This window comes from Phyllostomus discolor, chromosome 8 (assembly GCF_004126475.2).
Source record: "Phyllostomus discolor isolate MPI-MPIP mPhyDis1 chromosome 8, mPhyDis1.pri.v3, whole genome shotgun sequence".
NCBI lineage: Eukaryota > Metazoa > Chordata > Mammalia > Chiroptera > Phyllostomidae > Phyllostomus > Phyllostomus discolor.
The window spans coordinates 60638006-60657977 of NC_040910.2; the positions used below are offsets into that span (position 1 = coordinate 60638006).

General features: G+C 52.5%; 1 protein-coding gene across 2 annotated transcripts in view; it reads left to right on the top strand.

Moving 5' to 3' along the window:
* NT5M (5',3'-nucleotidase, mitochondrial) overlaps positions 1-7083 on the top strand; it is a 45968-nt gene extending 38885 nt beyond the window's left edge. The window contains exons 4-5 of one of the 2 annotated variants that reach the window (XM_036032849.1): positions 4906-5037; positions 6353-7083. In XM_036032849.1, coding sequence (XP_035888742.1) covers positions 4906-5037; positions 6353-6544 — 324 coding nt within the window. In that variant the 3' untranslated portion in view covers positions 6545-7083. The remainder of the gene's footprint in view (positions 1-4905; positions 5038-6352) is intronic. The other variant, XM_028534552.2, reaches the window with a different exon arrangement.
* The last annotated feature ends 12889 nt before the right edge of the window (positions 7084-19972 follow it).

The following is a 19972-nucleotide window of genomic DNA, read 5'->3' on the forward strand; positions in this document are numbered from 1 at the left end:
AACATTTAAAGGTTGTGGCAAAATACATATAACATAATATTTACCATCTTAACCATTTCTAAGTGTATGGCCAGCCTGTTTTGTATTTTTGGCACTATTGTAAATGGTATTGTGTCATTTCAATATCCAGCTGTGTAGAAATACAAGCAATTTTTGTATTTTGACCTTATATCCTGTGACTTTGCCAAGTTGACTAGTATGAGTAGCTTTTATGTACTATTTGGGGTTATTAAAATTTAGTTGTAACAAAAACACTTACTAAGTACTTACTATATGCCAGGTGTTACTCTGCGCATCCTACATAGATTTTATGTAACTTAACCCCCCAACAACATTGTGAGAATCCTGAGTCTTGGAGTCTTGAAGATTTGCCCAAGGCTCTGCAGGGCAGATGCACCCGAACCATAGGCAACGGGGAGACCAAAGCCAGATTTCTTTGTCCTGCCACCTTGACTGAGTACTTCCTAGGCACCAGGTGCCATGCCAAGACTTGCATGTACATCTTCACATTTAACCCCCAAAGCAGTTCCTTGAAGGGGCACTGGTATAAACCATTTTATTGTATCGAGGTCTGGGCCACTTGCTGGGGAGACTCAGTGATGAAAAGCCCGTGCTGCCTGTTTAGGCCAAGTGTCCACACTAGGTTTCTGCCTGCACCTGGGGAGTGGTGGTGGCAGGGGGCAGGACATGAGGCCTGGGCATGGGTTGGGAGCTCTGGGGTTCAGGAGCTGTGAGGCAGGGTATGGGGCGAGGGCCTGGAGGCTGAGCCTCTGAGCTTCTTTATCTGTAGAGAATCTGTTCACCACCATGAGCCTTGGAAGGTGTGAACCTAGTGTCACTTTCCTAAGTAAAACCCATTGTTTAGAGCTACCCCACTTGTGGTCTACAGACCGCACTGGCCCAGAGGAAAGAAAGGCAGGGACTGGTGTGTGCAGCTCAGAACTGTGCTGGCTGTTTGACATGGATGCAGCATCCAAACATGTGACTGCATTTCAGATCTTGCAGAATTACTGGTCCAGGGTCAATTGGAAATTGAAAACAGAAAACGACTGGTCCTTCTCCACAAGTAGTTTGTGAAACCTGGCTCTGCCAGACTCGTGGACTTACAGTGATATTAGGGGAAGCCAGAACTGGGCCGTTGAGAGGCAGGAGAGCGCCCAATGGCCTCCAGATCGTTGTGGGACCACCCTGTGATCCAGGCCATGAGGCTTCAGAATCAGCGTCTTCTCCCTTGGGCAGGGCTGGCCCACACTGACACATTTCTTACTATCATATGTTTGTTTTTGGTTTGTGTGGTCACTCAACAACTATTCATTGAGACATGGTCCCTGACCTCAGGGAATTTACAGTCAAGTGGGGCAGAAAGATGTGAAACAAATAAGTACCCAGGCACATGACTACACCTGTAGCCACTGCTAGGAAGGACAGAGTGTGGTGAATTAGGGAAGGCTGAGGACATGCAGCTTTAGAAAGATCAGGAGCTTGCTGGGCTGGGAGAGAGGGGGTGCATGTGGGTGTGTGTGCGCATGGGGAAAAAACAGTGGCAGGAAGTGTTCCAGGCAGAGGGAATGTTCTGTGTGAAGCTAATGAAGTGGGGAAGAGCATAACACAGACAAGAAATCAAAAGAAGGGGACACAGAAAGGGAGGGGATGACAGGGCGGGTTGGAGCTGGGCCAGCAGGCAGGGCCACCCTGAGCTCCGCTGCACTGGCAGGTCATGGCAGGGGCTCTGCCTGCCTCCTGGTGTCTGCACTTTGCCTTCACCAGCTCAACCCTCCCACTCTTCAGATTAAGGAGACTTTCTACAGCTGTTGTGGCACTTTGCATGGTGCCCATTCAACCTGAAACAGGCAATCCCTAGCAGCTGTGGTCTTGTACCCCTTTCACACACGGGGAGATGGGCTCCCCGGGAAGCCTTGTGTGGGGCCCCTTAGCTCCCTGAGGCCTGGGCCACGCCCACCTGTGCTGTGGCTTCTGGAGTTCTCTGCGCCAGAACAAGGGTGTGCTTTCAAAAAAAGTACATCTGGTCCCTCAACTACTTCAAACCTGACGCTGGTTAAAATTCATACACCTAACAGGGTCTGTTGCTGAAGGTGCTTGTTGGCAAATGGCTGAAGGCAGAAATTAAGAAAGACCTTGGAAGGACAGGGGAATGCTGGGACCATGGCACTCTGGCAGGGAGGGGCTCCTGTCTTTGCTCTTGAGGCTCCCTCATGATGCTGGCTGCCCCACAGAGTCCAGTAGGTGGCCCAGGCATCCTGCAGTGAGGTGGTGGTAGGGAGGAGGCTCTGGAGGGAGCAGGCAGGACCCATTTTAGCCTGTGGTGGGAGTGCACCCCTCACCAAGACCACACACTACAGGGAAAGGGGGAGGATGCAGGACAGCCAGAGGGCAACAGCCCAAGCTTTCTTGTTACCAAGCAGACCAGACTCATTCCCGTGGTGCCTTGTTGTAAGACCCAACAATTAAAGCTGGAAGAAGCAGGTCTTTATTTACAACATTCCAACCTTGGGAGAGCTTAGAGCACCTCAGCTCAAAGCTCTCCTTTCCTAGGAGACCCAGCACTTCCCTGCTCCCCACCAGGCTCTAAGCCAAAAGCTCCAAAAGTCCCATGTTCTTATCTGGTCTTAATCCTGCTGTGCAGAGTTTTCCAGTCCCTCTGGAAGGTACTGAAGTCACCATCCTCACACAGCAGCTCTTCTTCAGTATCTGGGGTATGTGGTCATCTACCTCCATATAATAGTCCAGAAAAGGCACAAGTCCCGAGTGCCCAGGTAAAATCCAGGCGTAGCAGGACAGCATCTTGCAATGTAACCAGAAAAGACACCAGCGTTCGGGCTGCCTGTCACTACCAAATCCAATCAGCAACGACAGCGATTGAATCTTTTATGGGCACTTTATTCAGATGGCCGGTGATCCGAGAAGATGGGGGGTTCATACCCTAACAAACCATCTTGCCTTCTTTTCCTGGCCAGATCTTTTATAAGGGGGTGGGGGAGGACAAACAAGGTGCAGTGAGGGCTTTGAAATTCAAGGAGGATTAGGTGAGTGAAGCTGCAGCCTTCCTGTTCTCCGCAGTTAGCTGTTCCCAAGGGGCGGATGCCTCCAACATGTCCCCAGAAGGTAATCTCTAGCCAGTGCCCCAGGAGGTTGGCTGCTTTTCCCAGAAGCCAGGATGGGCCTTATCTGTAGTTTCTGAAACAAAAGCTTAACATACACATTACTTGCTAGACTTACAGCTTTTTACCTTAAGCTAAAATTTTCCAAGTCTTGAGTCCCCTATCAGTAGCACTTTCCCAAGTATCAAGTAACAGCTTGTTTCAATGCATCTTTGATCTCCATCCCCGTTTCCTGTGTTCCTGGAGCCTGTGTGTGCACAGGTGTGAGGCATTTTCAGGTTGAGCCGGTGGGAAGGAGGCAGCCACCAGGCATGAGTAGCATTAGAGCTGGGGTGGGGGGGCAGTCTGGGTTGGATCTGGGACTGTGATATGGACAAATCACACCTTTGTACTTGTCACAGGTGGGCACAGGTAACCAGGTTCTTAGTGATTGGGACAAAGAATTGAACCCAACACCCAGAGTTTATAGCAGAGAACATGGGAGCAGGCCAACTCCAAGCAGAGATTGACCTCATGGGCTGGAGGGACTTTATTCTTATAAGGTGGATCCTTCCTGGCTAGTTTTGGTGGACTTTTACTGAGCATGTACAAGTAATTGTATTACTTTAAAGCTATTGTGCATGTGGTCTCCCATGATTTTCCCTGGTTGGCCACCAGGGAGGAGGGTCCCACAGTGCTACTGAATTGATCCCCGTTTCTCCTGGGGTCCCCCTGTACTAGGTTCACCTTTTGCTAAGCCAGAGAATTACAGCTCTCCATGCTAGAGATTGGTGAAAAAGAAAGGAGTTATTTGTTCAAGTTATACAGACTAAAAGTAATGACTTAATGTCTTCGTCAAAATCCCAAAGTTCCTTAAAACACCCACAAACACACACAGTCCTTCCTTCCCCCCCCCCCCCCTTTGCCCAGTCTGTGATACTGTATCTCAGGGAAAGAAATAGAACTCCATGGCTCAGGCAGTCCCTAGTTCTTCCCAGTAATCCATGTCAGCTGGGAGGCCTCCCTCAGTTTCCAGCACCATCAGCTGTGTTGCCGGGATCTCCAGCTAAAGCTACATAGTGGTTCTCTGCTAAAGCTGCGTGGTAATTCTTCTCATGGCTGCAGGGTTGGGGAGGAGGGTCCCCCTGTGCCAAAAGTGCATGATCCTCCCTACATGGCTTCAGCGCATGCTTCTCTTCAATGGCTGCTGAGTCTGGGTTTAAATATCCTTCCAGCTTTACTGGGCTCCATCATGAGTCTGAGTAGGGGTGGCCCCATGTCGTGGAGCCAATCATCTCCAAGCTCTCATGCAGGTGCTGTAACTAGGGGGAGTTGCCTCCCAGTTACATCTTGGGGGGAAGTTCCTTCCATCTCCCTGGCTCAGAGCATGGCCACAGCTATTTAACATATCTACACAACCAGTTAAAGGTTATAGATGTGTTAAATGACCACTCCAGAGGTTAGCTGCAAAGGTTAGTTGCTATGCAAAACAGCTCTCAATGGTCCTGCTCCATGTGTCCCTTCCCCCAACTCACACCTGTGGTAGAGGGTGAGGACATCCTATATATCTTTCTAATATTTCCTGGACACCTTGAGTTCTGGACCCCATTACAAATCCTTCTTTTGGGGACCCTCTGGCTGCACCCTCCTGCATACTGACTGTCCATTTCCTCTGCTGCCAATGGGATAAGCGTGTCTCCCTTGCTTGGCCCTTGGTCCTGGAGAAAGCCTGGCCATTGCCACAGCTCTCAACCTGTGCGCAGTCCTGACGGCACTCTCTTCTCCCCTCTGCCTGTTCACTTTGCAGTATGCCTGGGTTGAGAAGCACCTTGGCCCTGACTTTCTGGAGCAGGTGGTGCTGACCAGAGACAAGACCGTGGTCTCTGCTGACCTTCTCATAGACGACCGGCCGGACATCACAGGCAAGTGGCCTGGGCAGGTAAGGAGCCAGTGTAGATGGCTGGGAGCCACTCAGACAAACAGTGCATGGGGCTGGGCCTGTCCCAAGCGGCCCCCACTTAGTCGCCAGCTGTGTCAGGTGCCCAGCCTTGAGCCTGGCACTGAGCCTCTTGTTGGGAAGACAAGGTTCTTCCCAGCGTGTGGTCTGGAAGCCAGGTTCCAGCTCTGAGCATAACTCACTGGGTTGCCTTGAGCCTCTTACACCAGGGAGTTTTGCCTTCTCATGTTAAATGAAGATGCAACTCTGGCTTCCAAATGTTTATTTTCATCAGAAGAACCTCCTTTTTTTCCTAAAAGCAGTTTGAATGGAACCTAATATATAATACAGAAAAGTGAAGGTGGTTTGGGAGCTTTATTTGTCCCTTTTGTTTATGGATGTCCCCTCCCAAAAAAACAACAAACCAACCTTAAACTGTCTTTAAAAGGAGAGGGAAATTTATTTTCCTGAGAAGGTGGGGCAGGAGGCCTTCAGGCATGGCTGAATCTAGGCATCCAGACAACCTCAGTCACATTCAGCATCTTTATCTCCTATCTCTGGTCTGGTGTGCCACACACGCAGGCAGGATCTTTCCTGCTGGTAGTCATTCACAGTGTCAGAGTTAAATCTTATAAGAGAATAAGGACCCCTCAGTGGGGAAATAACAGCATATTTCTCCCCTAATGGCTTTTTGAGCTGGTTTGGGAAGCATGCCCACCTCTATACTAGTCCCTGTTTCCAGAGGACAGAATCACAGTGCACCTACACCTGACCTCCCAAACCACACAGTTTCTCCGGGAGAGTCAGGGTGCAGTGCCAGCTGGGACTGTGACTCCAAGGGTCCCAGAGACCCCTGTGACTTCCATCTCCAGCCATGGGAAGCAGGGAAGAGGCCTGTGCAGAAGGAGCGGGGGGCCAGGCCGTAACCCAAGGGGCAGTGCCAGTGTGCACATGCGGACTAAAGCTTGGGGGAGGGGCCCCACGGGGCCCATGGCCAACAGCTAGCGCTGGCCAGTGTCGAGGTGACTGGGCGTGGAGAGAGGAAGGCCAGGCGTCAGCAAGGCTTGGCCTTGGACAGTGACTGTGGTGACAGAAGCACAGTCACTGCCCAGCCCCACTGTGCACTGTGCCGCTGCTTGTTGGGGACACCTCATTTAACCCCTCGAGCCCCATGAGATGGGTGCCAGTGCAGTCACCATGGACCTGATGGTGGGGGGGGGGGGACGACCCCAGGGGGTCAGAGATGAACTGCGTGATGGGCCCCAGGCAGCCTCTCCAGGCTCCTGTGTTAGACTAAGTGCTGCTTTCCCACTCGCAGGGGCCGAGCCCAACCCCAGCTGGGAGCACATACTCTTCACAGCCTGCCACAATCGGCACCTGCCGCTGCAGCCCCCCAGCCGCAGGCTGCTCTCCTGGGCGGACGACTGGAAGGCCCTTCTGGACAGCAAGCGGCCCTGCTGAGGGGACTGTGCTCTGGGCTCCCCCATGGCGCTCAGGGTCTAGGGGCTAGTGCTCTGGTCCAGGGGCTCCTTCTCAGACACCCCAGGCCCACTGCATATCTCCTCCCTCATCCTAGCCCCACCAGGCCTTAAATTGATCTCGGGGCAGGACTGGCCCATGGGCACTGGATAAGACTCATGCGGCCCGGAGATGCAGGTGGCCCTCAGGCCGTGGCCAGGCTGCTCCAGATAAGGGGGGACAAGGGCATCGCTCAGAGGACCAGCAGTCCTCCTTCCCTCTCTCAGGGTGTCCCTGCTTCCCCAGACTGGTGGCCCAGCCTGGCAGTGAGGATGCCAGCCACCTCTTCATCGATGAGGGTGATGAGCAGCGTCAGGTGGTATGACCCCTCACACCCTGAGCCATGGCCCCTGACCCCTTGCCTGCCCAGTCTGGGGCCTCCAGCGCCCTCACTGAGCTCCAGGGCCATGCATGTGGCTGTACCTTTGACCAGCCAGAGGGTCCTCATTCCTCATCCCTGGTCCCACTCAGGACCCAGCAGAGTCATCAGGCTTGAACATTTGTTGAAAAATAAATGCTTTTCGTGTGTCACCTGAAGTTGTGGCCTCCTTTAGCCGCCACCCCCAAGATCCTTCAGCACCAGGCCCCGGGCACTAGCCACACACCCTGTGAGTACCTGAGCCATCCCACCACACCGATGCGAAGCTGAAGAGGATGCAGCTTTCCCTACCCTGAGCACTGGGTTCTGTATGGGGGCTGAGGGGGTAGGACCTTGGTAATAGTGGGGCTTGGCCACCCCAACTCCACACCCCACACTAATGGTCAAATTTAGCAAGTGCCACCCCTTCCAATGCCCACCCTACCCCCTACCCCGGTCCAGAGCAGCGCCCCGCACCTCTGCTGTGCTCCCACAGCCATGTTCCTGTGGGGTCCCACGGGCTGTGTGAGGGGGGAGCAGGCTGATGTTAGAGTCTCAGTTCTTGTTCCTTTGACCTACTGGAAAGCGGAAGGCTGGTCAACCAGCTCTCCACACTTTCTCATGTGGTCTCGGGGGCCTTCACTCGTCCACTTCCTGCCCCGCCACTGCCCCCTCCTTCACTCCCTCTGCAGGGAACCCCTAGTTGTCCCATCTCTGGGATCCTGGCAGGCCTTCGGCCCTCAGTGACAGGCACTCTTGAGTTCCCCAGGGGCAGGGCAGGTGAGACGAGAGATGAGGGGCCTTGAGGCTCAGGGTTGGCAGAGCGCCTTGCCTTTCTGCTCTCAGGCCATCAGGAGCCTGAGCTTGTCACCCCAAATTAGAGAGGGAGGACTCTTGGCTAGGCCAAAAGCAGGGCCCCTCCTTGTCTAGCTTCATCTCTTGGGGGACAGAGTAGGGGGCTTTGCAGGTGAGTCTAGATGAAGAGTATGTGCTATGGCACCAGGTGGCCCCGAGGCCACCTGGCCCAAACAGGGCTGTGTCCAGAGCCCTGGCATGAGGCCCTGGAAGGAAGCAGGACCTGGCGGTACTGGCTCCTCGGCTGCTCCGAGATCCTCGCCCTGTGCACAGGAGGACGCCGCCCCATCCGAGGGCTGGGAGACAGTGTCCGGTAAGCAGCACAGTGCCACCCTCTCCCAGCTGGCTCGCTCTGCCCTCCTCCCCGTCAATAGCAGTTCATGCCCCTCCGGCCTTCCATGCCCTCTTTCCTTCTTGCTTAGCGTTGTCAGGTCTAGACTTACTGGGGCCCTCTGAGACCCCCAGTGCTGACTGTCTGGAGAATTGCAGACCCTGGCCCAACAGGAGCAGCATCTTCCCTTGCACTTGGCCTTCCAGAGGAGAAGGAGATCTGCCAGTGCCCCTCTGTGCAGGGTGTGTGCCGGCCCCAGGGCACAGCAGCAAACCAGGTGCACCTGGCTCCGCCCTCCGTCTAACATCATTGACCTTCAGACTTTAATACCGGGGAGCAGAGAAGCTACTTCATTCGTTTCTGTGCTGGGTCCTCACTCTGCTGATGACAAATTTAATCCCACCAGGTCCTGTCTTAGTCTCTTTCTCCTCCTCCTGCCCAGGGAGTGGTTTGCACTGGGGGCCAGAATTGCTCCGTGCAGGGATGGCAGTGGTGAGGGTATCTGGACTCCACGGTCCCCTCATGCTGGCGTCACCAGGCCAGTGGGTCCTGGCACTGATGGGATGGCCAGTTCTCCTGAGCTCAGTTGTGAGACTCCACTTCTGCTGGATGCCCCTCACCCATGAGAGACAGTTGCTCCTTCTGAGGCAGTAAGACACCCCTGCCTACTTACCACCCACAGCCCTTTCCTCCCTGCGCTGGCCTCTGCCGACTCTGCTGCTCATGCCCAGCCCTGACTCTGGGCCTGCTCCTGACCGAGCTGTAACTAGGGTACTCTGCTTCAGATCCTCCAGAGGTTGACCCTTCCAAAATCTTTTCTTTTAAATGGATCTCTGCCATGAACGTTAATGGCAGGGCTAGAAACTCTGAAGCTGTGGGTCGCCACCTTTGTTCTCTGCTAAGCTAGAGGTAGCAGCCACTTTAGCAGCCTTCAGGTTAAAGGAGAAAGATAATTTCAGGGGCAAATCATCCCAGACAAGCAGTAATAAACAAATCACTGCGATTATGATGAGGACCACAAGTTCAGGTGCTGGGGAAGCAGGTGGAGTAGGACCCTGGCCAGCCCAAGGTCGGAGGGTGCTCCCAGCAGATCGCATTGGTGAGACCTGGGTGGGAGAGCAAAGAGCACGTCCGGCTGGCGGAGGAGCATGCAGAGACCCTGGGGCAATGTTTGCTGCAGGGTGTGTAGCAGAGCCTGCAGGAAGGAGGCAGCAGGACTGGAGCCCAGAGCAAAGAGGAAAGGGTTGGGGCCTGGCCTGCAAGGGCGCTGGCAGTGATGGTGCTGGGAAGGCAGAGCCTGGGAAACAGCCGATGGCAGGGGCCAGGTCCACAAAACTCTTTGATTTTCTTTTTGTCACACAGGATACACCTGGTGGAAATAAAAGTGACTTTCTTCACAGCGTGAGAAGCCTGTTTTGCTTCAGAACCATGAAATGCACTGCAGAAAAGGAAGTACATGTTTGCCAACCCCAAGACTCGGTGCTGTGCCAGTATGGTCTCTTGCCTTCTCCACTGCTGGCCTTGAAACACCTCGGCCCCCACCCCAGGTGGAAAGGTTGGGAAGACCCCAAGCTGCAGGGCTGGAAGCCTTGGAAGGAGTGAGGGAACTCTGGGTCAGCCAGGGGTTTTGGGCAGAAAGGCTCAGTGTAACTTCTTCACTTTCCTGGATCCCATGTGGGACCCTTTCTGGTATTGCAGCAGCAATGAGAGCCGTTTTCTAGCGCTTACTGTGCTCTGGACACAGCCAAGCTCTTTATGTGACCTCATGACCACCCTATTGTGGTCACTCCCAGTAACCAATGGGACTGTGGGCCTGGCAGGGTCAGGACTCCTGACGGAGGGTGGGCCAGGCCTCTGGTGCCAGACATCCAGCCAGGCACCTCACTCTGGCTTGTGCTGTGACGTCCAGTCCTGACGGCCGACCTAGATTCCCAGAAGGATCCAGGGTCCATGGGTAAAGCCCAGTCTCTCTTGAGCTGGGCCTCCATCTAAAGGTGGGCATCCAGGGCCCAGCCTGCAGCAGAAACTGGCAGGTAGGTGGGAGCCGGTCAGGCCAGAGCAGGTGGTTCCTAGGACCAGAGGTCTGGCTGACCTGGCCCTTGGTGACAAGCCGAGGGCAGGAGAGAGGAAGGAGGGAAGCTCACTGCTTCCACAGGGCAGGCAGAAGGGAGGGTGTATGTCACAGAGACAAGGACACTTTGTAAACAACCCCTGTTGTCCGGATTTGCCCATGTCCTCCCCTGTATTCCTGCCATTCAAGCAAAGCTCTGTTGCCCACTGGCTCTGGACAGGTAGCGCAGAAAGGTCTGGTCTGGAACAGAAAGCCTATGGGCTGAGGGAGGAGGAGGGAATGGCCTGGGTAAGCCTCTCTGGAGAGAAAGTGGCCTTCCAGTTTGGGATGCCTCAGCTGGAGCGAGGTCCCTGGGAGACCCTCCCCCGACCCAGCCCGCACTGAAGCCCCTGTGCCTGGGCATGAGAAGGGATTGAAATTCGAGCAGAAACCCTCGCTGGGTGAGGCAGCCACCCCATGCAGCTGTGGCACCGTGAGCAGATGGTCTGAAGCATGCCCCAGGACCCCACCTCCCCCTTGGCACCGCAAGGAAAGGATTCAGAGTGCCCTCAGCCTGCGGAGATGGATGAGGATGCTGGTCAGCAGTTCAGAGGGTGGCCACCAAAGATGGGTGAGGTGACCCTGGCGCTGCCTGGGCTGTGAGAGCAGACCTCACTCGTGGCCTGTGTGTGACCTTGGCAGCTGGGGCTCAGTCCTGAAAGCAGGAAGGGCAGTGTGACCAGCACATCCAGCAGATGGCCACTCTTAGATCCAGGTGTCCCCTTAGCAGAACTAAGTGCTCCTGTAAAGACTCTGACTTAGAGACCAAAGAAGACCGTTTTAGGTGGAAAGAGACTAAGTGTTAGTTGGCAGTGAAGAAGAACCCTGCAGTGATACATTATTAGTGACCAGTCATAGTTAATGACAAACTCACACGTGCACATTGGAGTTTCAGCATGTGAGTTTGGCCCTTCCTATAACCTGCCCAGAAAGCCAGGGCTCAGAGAGGTTCACTGACAAGCCCCAGGCCATCCAGTGAGCAGAGCCTATAGACCCAGAAGGCAGCTGGACAGTGGGAGGGGCCCTGACGAGTAGCTGGAGAGGGGTGGGTTGTGTCAACCCCTCGGGGCATGACCTTAGCAAGGCCACTTCCCTGGTTTCCAGAGTTGGTCAGCTTCCTCGAGAAAGGGCTGCAGGAAATAGGGACAGTCATTTAGTTATTTATTCCAGAACCTTGCTCCTAGGGGTAAGGGGCAACCGACCTACTCCATGAAACAAGGTGGAAGCTCAGCGGTCACCAAAGGAGAACCAGGGACATCTGTTCAGATCTGGCCGCCAGTGAGTAGCCAGGCTCACCTGAAATACTGCATGGCAGCCAGGGGTGGGGTGGAGGGTGGTGGTGGGGGTCCAGGAGGGCACAGGCCATGGCAGGAAGGGAATGAAAGCTAAATGACCTGAGCTCCCCTCAGGCCCCCTAAGCTAATGGGCCAGGTCAGCCCTGGCTGTGGGTGTCAGCCAGGCTGAGGGCCAGTACCCAGCCTACCTTGCCAGCAGAAAACCTTGACTCCAGCCATAAACCTCAAACACCCACCGCCCTCAGACTTTCAGACTGCCCAAGGACAAAAGTCATCCTGCCTCTGAGCTGGGAGTTTGTGCAGGTCCCAGCTGGCCTAGGCCTATACCTAAACCACCAGCTCTCCCTGCTGGAGCGGAGGCTCCTTAGCACTCAAGGAAGACCCCCTGCACTGCCGCTGTGCTCCTCCCTCAGGCACCCTAAAGTCCTTGCAGTCCTTTGGAGGTACCTTGCCTGTGCCTTGGCACATGCCATTTGCTTCCAGTTCTGGAAGGCTTTCTGTAAAAAACCCAGCCTCTGGCCTTCTGGTGGGGACTCAGGCTGCCATCCCCCCAAGCCCTGTTTCGGTGTGTGTCAGCAGCTGCATTTGCAGGTTTTTGTCCACAGCTGCCCAGTCCAGGCGCTGGGCCTCACAGAGGGAGAGGCCGGCCTTTGTCACAAGGCTGCAGTCCTCAAAAGGCTCAGCTGGGGCTGTTATGAAGTGACTCTGAAGGACAGAAATGCATATAACAGAAACCAAATCACCTGCCCAGCGAACACTTTGGTTGGTTGGCAATTGGGATAAATTATTTATTTTTTTAATCCTTGATTGGATTCAGCAAAAACTGGCTGGGACCCACAGGCTGGAGCCTGGAGGAGGCCAGAAATGAGCAGGGCATTTAAAATTTAGAAGCCGTGACAGAAGTGGGGCTTCAGGGATGCAGCCTGGGATGCAGAGTGTTTCTACCCACATTCTGCGGCTCCCTCCCAGCCTCGTTCTGACATGAAAAGACAGCAGGTGATGCAGGCCCTCTGCGGTAGCTGCAGTTCCCAGATACGGCCACAGAGTGGCGACAGACGACCAGTTCTGGATGATAGCCCCCTTGGGCCCCACCTGCCTGGTGTTCAGGTCTCATCCTGGAATTCCCAACCGCTAGCATCTCTTTTGGACCTCCTGTACATTCTGGAAACTCCTGGGGGTGAGGCTCGGGTTGTGTGCAGAAGGCATCTCAGCTAATGATGGCTGCGTTAATGGATGAACCCCATCATCCCTGACTCCCACCTAAAAGGACAACGTGTGGGGACACTTGAGGCCACAGGAACAGAAGCAGAGGTGGTCCTGCACTGGCCGTCGAGGAGAAGGCAGGACTGTGGGGCCCCAGGCACACTTCCTACCTCCTCTCCTTCACAAGGCACTCCATACCAACCAGAGGGGCAAACGACAGCATTTTTTCAGGGAACTCTTATGCCCCCTGCCTGGAGCAGCCCAGGAGTCAGTCTGGCCTGGGGACACCTAGTGGCTGTTGTGGTTGAGCAGTGCTGAGCAGAGCGTTTAAATAAATGTCCTGTCCCTCCTGCAAGCATGCTGGAAGACTTGTCCTCACCCTAGCACTCATATTATCTCCTGACCCCTCGTGGCATTTTAGTCCCTGACCTCTGACCCTGAACAAGGCATACTATCTTACTATCAATATCATTGGCTCCACCATCCCTCACACTCAACCTTGCCCTGTTCTCCCACCTACCTCACTCCTAGCCAACAGTTTCCCTTCCCTCTCCACACAGCTCTCACTCCTGCTTGCCTCTGTCTTCCCCCAGAGAGACCTCACAGACATCCAGTCCCCAACATGGGGACGCCTGCCTCTCCCCACCCCTCAGCACTGCCTGCCCAAACCACTGACTCCAGACTCAGACTCAGGACAGGTGTTTCCTGTGTCAGTGAATGGGGAGACGGTGGGAGAATGGGGGCGGGGGGAGGACTCGCATTTACTGAGCATGTGCCAGATACTTGATCACACCACCAATCTTCCTACGTTACTATAAAGTGTGGTAAAAATAACAGCTCATTTTAATATTATGGAAATAGTGCTGAGAAAGTGGAGCCCAGGTTCTGTTTGACTCCACAGGCCTTTTTGCCATTCAGAGCTGCCTAAGGCTGCAGAAGTGGGAGTCGAGTGGGGGGCTGGCTGTCACTGCAGCCTTCCCCATATTCCCCAGTCCCAACCAAATGGGCAGGAACAGTGATAGGTACCTTCAGCATGGAAGGCAACTGGGCCCAATGGAGGGAGAGAGTAGTGGGAAGGGTAGCTCCTGCAAAGGGCACAAGGGGACAGAGGCCCTGGGCTCTTGAGAGCGCCCTGAGTCCCTGGAAGAATGATTGTTTGTGGTGCCTCAGTAGGAGCCACCAGGTGAGTGAACCCTTCTCCATAGCACATGTGCGTAAAGAACGCATACAGGCCCTCACATGCATGTACATATGCATGCACATGCGCACATGCTTGGGCCACACAGAGAACACCAGCATCTGTGTTTTAGGGGAATAGGGAGGGGTGAGTGTGAGTGCTAGGATGGAGGAGAGAGTGTCCTGGCAGACTGGTGACACCCAGGGAGGATGGGAGCCCCTAGCACAGAACATTAGGGCTCGTCGGGTAGTGTAGGCTGCTCCCCCACAATGAGCGGAGGAGGCTGGGGGCAACCATTGGGATGCTTGCAGCTCAATGACCTCAGATAACACGATGAGCCCCATGAACAGGGGGCATCAAACTCCCAAATGAGAGGATTGACACCCAAGGAAAGGGAGTCAATGTGATCAGGATGAGAATTCAGAAAAAATGTGGTCAATATCCTCAGAAGGATGTGCTAGAATATTGGATACTCAGAAAGAATGAGTACAGAATTTAGCAAATTAAAGTCTGGTCATTGGGGAATAAACACTAAATGGGCCGAAGAGCAGAAACATTCAATAAATGAATTGATGGATCAAGCTGATGATTCATCAAATATAACACAAAAGAACAAAAAGATAGAAAGTACAAAATAAAAAGAGACGTGGAAGACAAAATTTTGTTTCCTAGTGCAAAAGGAGACAGGAACTCAGAGCAGGGATTTCCCAGAGCTAAGACTGAAATTGTCCCAGGACTCTGATTAATCGAAGATCCATGGTGCCAGGCAGGATGGGCAGAGAGGGGTCCCTGCTGAACAGAGTGTTGAAATTCTAGAGCACTGGGATGGAAAGTTCAAAGTAGTTCTAGACACAAATCCTACTTCCTGCAAAAGAATGTAATACCAGAAGCAGAAAGAAAATGAAGCAATTATCTTCAAATTCTCAGGGAAAATAATTTCAAACTCAGAATCCTATACCCAGCCAAATGTAAGAATAAAACACACCTTGAAGACATGTGATGTCTCAAATGTTCAGCATTGAAAAGAAAATTTCATTGTGAAAATATTAATTGATGTGCCCTAGCAAGAAAATTCAATCCAATAAATGGAATACAAGAAACAGTGGTGAGCAAAGAACTAGTGAAACATCAAATCTAAATAAATGTTGATTGCTTAAAACTCAGTAACCATCTGGAATCAAAATCTCAGATATAATCTACCAAGGAGTCAAGGGGCTTGTGGGGCAGAGGAGAGTAGGAGTGCCTGAAGCTCTGTTCTTGTCGGGGCATGGGGGAGGAGACAGGCAAAACGGCCTCCGCTTGGTATGACGCCTTCTGCTGTCAGCCTGCTCTCACCATGACCCATGTGCATGCTGTTCCCCGGGTGACTGAGTGTCTCCAAGGTCACAGCCTGCCTTTCTGAGCTCCATCTGCACCTGGCACAGGGACCGGTGAGCATCTGCAATATATAAATCATGTGCAAATCACAGTGACAGAAACAGGTGAAGTGATATCCAGAGCCCTGTGTCCCTCCTTTAGCCCTGAGCCCTCTGGGCAGTAGGGCAGCCTCCTGGGTGGGGCTTCCAGAAGGCCAAGTGTATTTAAAGGGACCAGACAGGAAGAGAGACAAAGTAGTTGTCTGTCACCCTCCTGGGAGGTAAAGTACCCCCTGGAAAGGTTGAGGGGCTTCCTGGAAGAGTCAAACCCAAGGTAGCTGATGTGTCCTGCCCCACTGGAGTCTTCTGATCCACTCCTCCTGGAACCCAGAGACACAGCCTATGCCTCTTCCAGCAGGGGTCCTCCACCCTGGTTCTTAAGCCCAGGAGCAAGACACAGGAAACAAGGCAAGGCGGCCAGCTCTGCTCAGGGACACTCATCAGGCTTTGCCACACTCCCAAGCTCTGCCTCCTCCTGCTGCATACTCAGGTCAGCCCCTCCCTAGCCTAGTGGGTCTTTGTGCAAATCTGTTTTCACAGCCCTGGGACGGATGGCCAGTGAAAACATCTAAAAGGACATGACAGCCCCAGCCCTGTGGCTCAGTTGCTCAGAGCACTGTCCCAATACACCAAGGTTGCGGGTTTTATTTCTGGTCGACACACACAGGAATCAACCAATGAATGTGTCAATGAGTGGAACATCAATCCAATGTCTATCTGTCTGCCCCACCCCACCCCTCTCTTCCTCTCTCTAAAATCAACTAATAAAAAGTTAACACAAAAAGACAAAAATTTAAAAATTGAACAGCTGGGTACCCACTGTGGTGTTTGGAAAGCAGGATTACATCTGCCTTCTGCTTCGCTGAGCTGAGTCCTATTCCTGACCCCTCACCTTGGCCAGGGGCTCAGGAACATGGTTCAGGCTCAGCTTCATTGCCAACCACCTGGATGACCTTGGCCAAGCCCCTCCCCCAATTATGCCTTAGTTTCCATGATGTGACATAAGAGAAGTGTGGACAAGTTGATTCTCATTTCACTGTGAGTGATTAAGAACTTTTTCTTTGCAGGAGATAGTAGGGAGGCAGCTTCCTCCTTTCACCACCCCCTCCTCCTGTCACTTTGACCGATTTCTCTGAAGAAGCTCTACCATTTGCTCCTGAGGAAGGGTCCCGGTGGCCCCATGCCATGGGTTTTGAGGCTGTGGGGACAGGAGTCAGCAGTTCTGAGCCCTAGTCTGGACTCTTCTGCAACCCATGTGCCTGCAGTGTGACACAGGCCACACACATCCATCGGGGAATGATGGCCACCCTGCTGGCCTCACACAGTCTTGATAGCACTTGGAGTCCCTTCAGGGTCCCTCAGTGCCACCATGTTTCATGTCCTCAGTCCAGGTATTAACTGAGCACTCCGTGAACCCGAAAACACAGTGCTGACTCATGGGGTGGGGCCGGCTACCTGGGTGAGGCATCTGAGTAAGTCCTGCTTGGGCGCTTTGGTACCTTCTGTTCTCAGTGTCAGGGGGTCTCCCAGGACGTGGCAAAGCTTCGCCCCATTACCTCTTCTGATGCAGGTTGTGGTGGCCATACTAATACCTTCGTGGAGCATTCTTTGAAACATGACCTTACCTCTCACTTCAAATCTGGGTGGATGAATAACTCACTTTGGAGCAATCAAACGTGTGCAAAGCAACCTGAGGCCAAGACAGAAAAGGCACTGTGGTTTCTGCTTCTTTGCCAGAACGTCATGGAAGTGGTACAGTTGTCTGAAGTCACCATGCTGTGGGGAAGCCCAATTAGTCTACATGGATAAGCTTGGAGGTCACACCAAGAGAAGGAGAGGTGAATCTGCACCCAGTGGCTCAGGATGAACTGCATGAAAGACCACCCAGTTGAGCCCTCCCAGAATTCCTGGCCCACAGATACTGTGAGAAACAATAGTGTTGTCTTAGCCCTTAAGTTTTGGGTTGCACCATTATGTAACAATAGTAATTGGCTCAGAGATGGGGAGTGCAGGGTGGAGAGCAGAGCCACCTTCACGAATCTTCAGAAGGACCATGGCCTAGAGCTGGAGTGATGGCAGAGCCACGGACCCTTTGCTAAGCTGCCTCTGTGGGCCTTAGTGCCTCTCCTTTCAACGCAGTGAGAGAAGGACGATGTTGTAACCAGCTTGACTGGTGCTCACTAGCTCCAGTTCTCACTTCCTGGGCACACAGGAAGCACACTCCACCCTCCATTCTCCAAAGGCAGGTGTGGCCATGAGACTTCTTAGGCAATGAAATAAGAGCAGACATGATTGATGCTGCCTCCTGGAGAGCCAGTGTGTGGTTCTCCATGTCCTCATTTCTGCCTGGGCAAAGCCAAAGGTCTCGTTTTGAGATGGTGGTATCATAGGATAGTAGAGCATCACTTAGTCTGTGTCCCTGAAAATCTGCCAAGAAAGACCCATTGTGATTTGAGTTGTTTTTTTGTTTGTTTTTGTTGTCATTACTACAGCAAAAAAAAATAACTATATTGACTGATTCGATGATGAAAACAAATCATGAAAACTAAAGACTTCTTGTTTTATTATTGAGAGCCTGGGTCATTGTGGGCATACAATTGAATGCTAGCTCTTAATGTAACGCCAGGTCCTGTGTCTTAGGAGTAGTGGTCCAATCACCAGGTATAGGGGTGAGTAGGTCCCTTCTTTTTTTTTAATCTTCACCTGAATACAAATTTATTGACTCTAGAGGAAAAGGAAGGAGGGCAGACAGAGAGAGAGATGTTGGTTGCCTCTTATACATGCCCCTATCAGGGACTGAACCCACAACCTAGGCATGTGCCCTGACCAGGAGTCGGGCCCACAACCTTTTGGTGTACAGAATGCTGCTCCAACTAACTGAGGCACCTGGTCATTGCAGCAGGTTACTTCTGTGGGCAGCTGAGGTTCAGTCCTGCTGGGGACTTGGGGACCTCTTGGGTGACTGTGTTCAACCTACTTCGGGTTGCCCAAACCCAGAGGGTTGGGAAGATGAGGGTTTGCCTATTGGCTCCCATCATTCTGTGGGGCTTTGAATGACTCACCCCAAGATGTGCCTCTATGGTAGGCAGATTGTTTTGAACTAAAGGCAACTTTCACCACAGGTTCAGGAAAAACTTCTGCCCCCAACCCCTTGACTACCTAGGTGAACTTGAATTACGGGCCTTACCCATATAATGATGATCAGAGAAAACCTCCCTCTGACGTATCTGTAGGGTGAGCAGACTTCCATTCACTAACCACCTGCTCTTCTTGCCATCCTGCACTGACCCTGTGAGGCCCCCAAGGCACCTTCCCTCATCCTGGCTCAGAATGCCACACAGCCATGCTCCGTTCTGTCTCTGAGCCTCTCTGCCTGTAGGCTTTCTGCCTCCCTCACATGTGTGGGGTCCCATACATATGTATGTATTTAATTTGGTATTTTCTCTTGCTAACCTGTCTCATGTCACTTGATTATTAGACCAGCCAAAAGAATGTTTTGCCTTCCACAGACACTTCTGTTATCCATTGATCAGAAAAGAAAACTAAAGTCCAAACAGGGTGTCCTGGGCCCCAGTTCCCACATCTGCAGCACAGGGAGTTTGGTAGGAAGAAGAGACCTTGGTGGGGCAGCCTCATAGTCTCTGCCTCTGTCCTGAGGATGGGGGCAGGAGGGGCACAGGGAGCGATGCGAAAGGCAGGCTTTTCTGAAACCAGCTGTTTGCTTCCAGCTTGTAGCTGGTGCTACTCAAGGCCCAGGGGTGGAGGAGACCCTACCGTCCCCAGAGTAGAATGGCTGGTCTCCCTTCTTTTATATGATCAGATTTTTGAACAAAGAAAGAAAACCAAAGGAAAAGCATAACCAGTCATCCTATTGCAGAAACTTTGCACAATCACCATCCCCCTGGCAAAGGAGCTGCCCCCAGGACAATCCTCTGGAGGCCGTGGAGAATGGCTTGGTATTTAGACAGACCTGGCTCAAATCCTAGCTCTGCCACTTGTAACTTGTGGCAAGGTTTTAACCATTCTGACCCTTAGTTCCTCCTCTATAACCTGGGAGTGTTGGTTAACAGTCACCATTGGCATGTTGGGGAACCTATGTTCCCTAAGAGAAGGGCTATAAAATCCCCGGCCTAGGACCTGGCCCTCGTGGGTGATGGCTAACATTAGCCCCTCCCCTTCCCCATCTAGTGAACCCTATTTTTCTTTCAAGGTCTAGTGGCTTCTCAGTGGAGATTTTCCAAAAATCTAGATAAGAGTGAAAAAAGTTCAAACACTCCTAGAGTACCAGAAACCATGGTACTTACTCTTAGTGCTTTGCAATAGTAGTCATTGAGTTCTTCCATTAATGCCGTAAAGCAGCTCATTTATCATCATAGGCATAGAGAGATTCACTGATTTGCCCAAAGTCACACAGCAAGTAAGTGGTAAAGTCAGAATTTGAACCCACGCAGCATGGCAGATCTCTGTGGATTTGTCCAGTCTGGATATTTCCATATAAATGAAAGCTCATACTATGTAGCCTTCTGCATCTGGCTCCTTTCACTCAGCATAGTATCTTCAAGCTCCATCCATGTTGCAGCAAGTGTATGTACGTCTTTCCTTCCTGTGGCTGCATACACTCCATTGTATTCTGTTTATATTTGTTTATCCATTCATCTGTCGATGGACATGTGGAT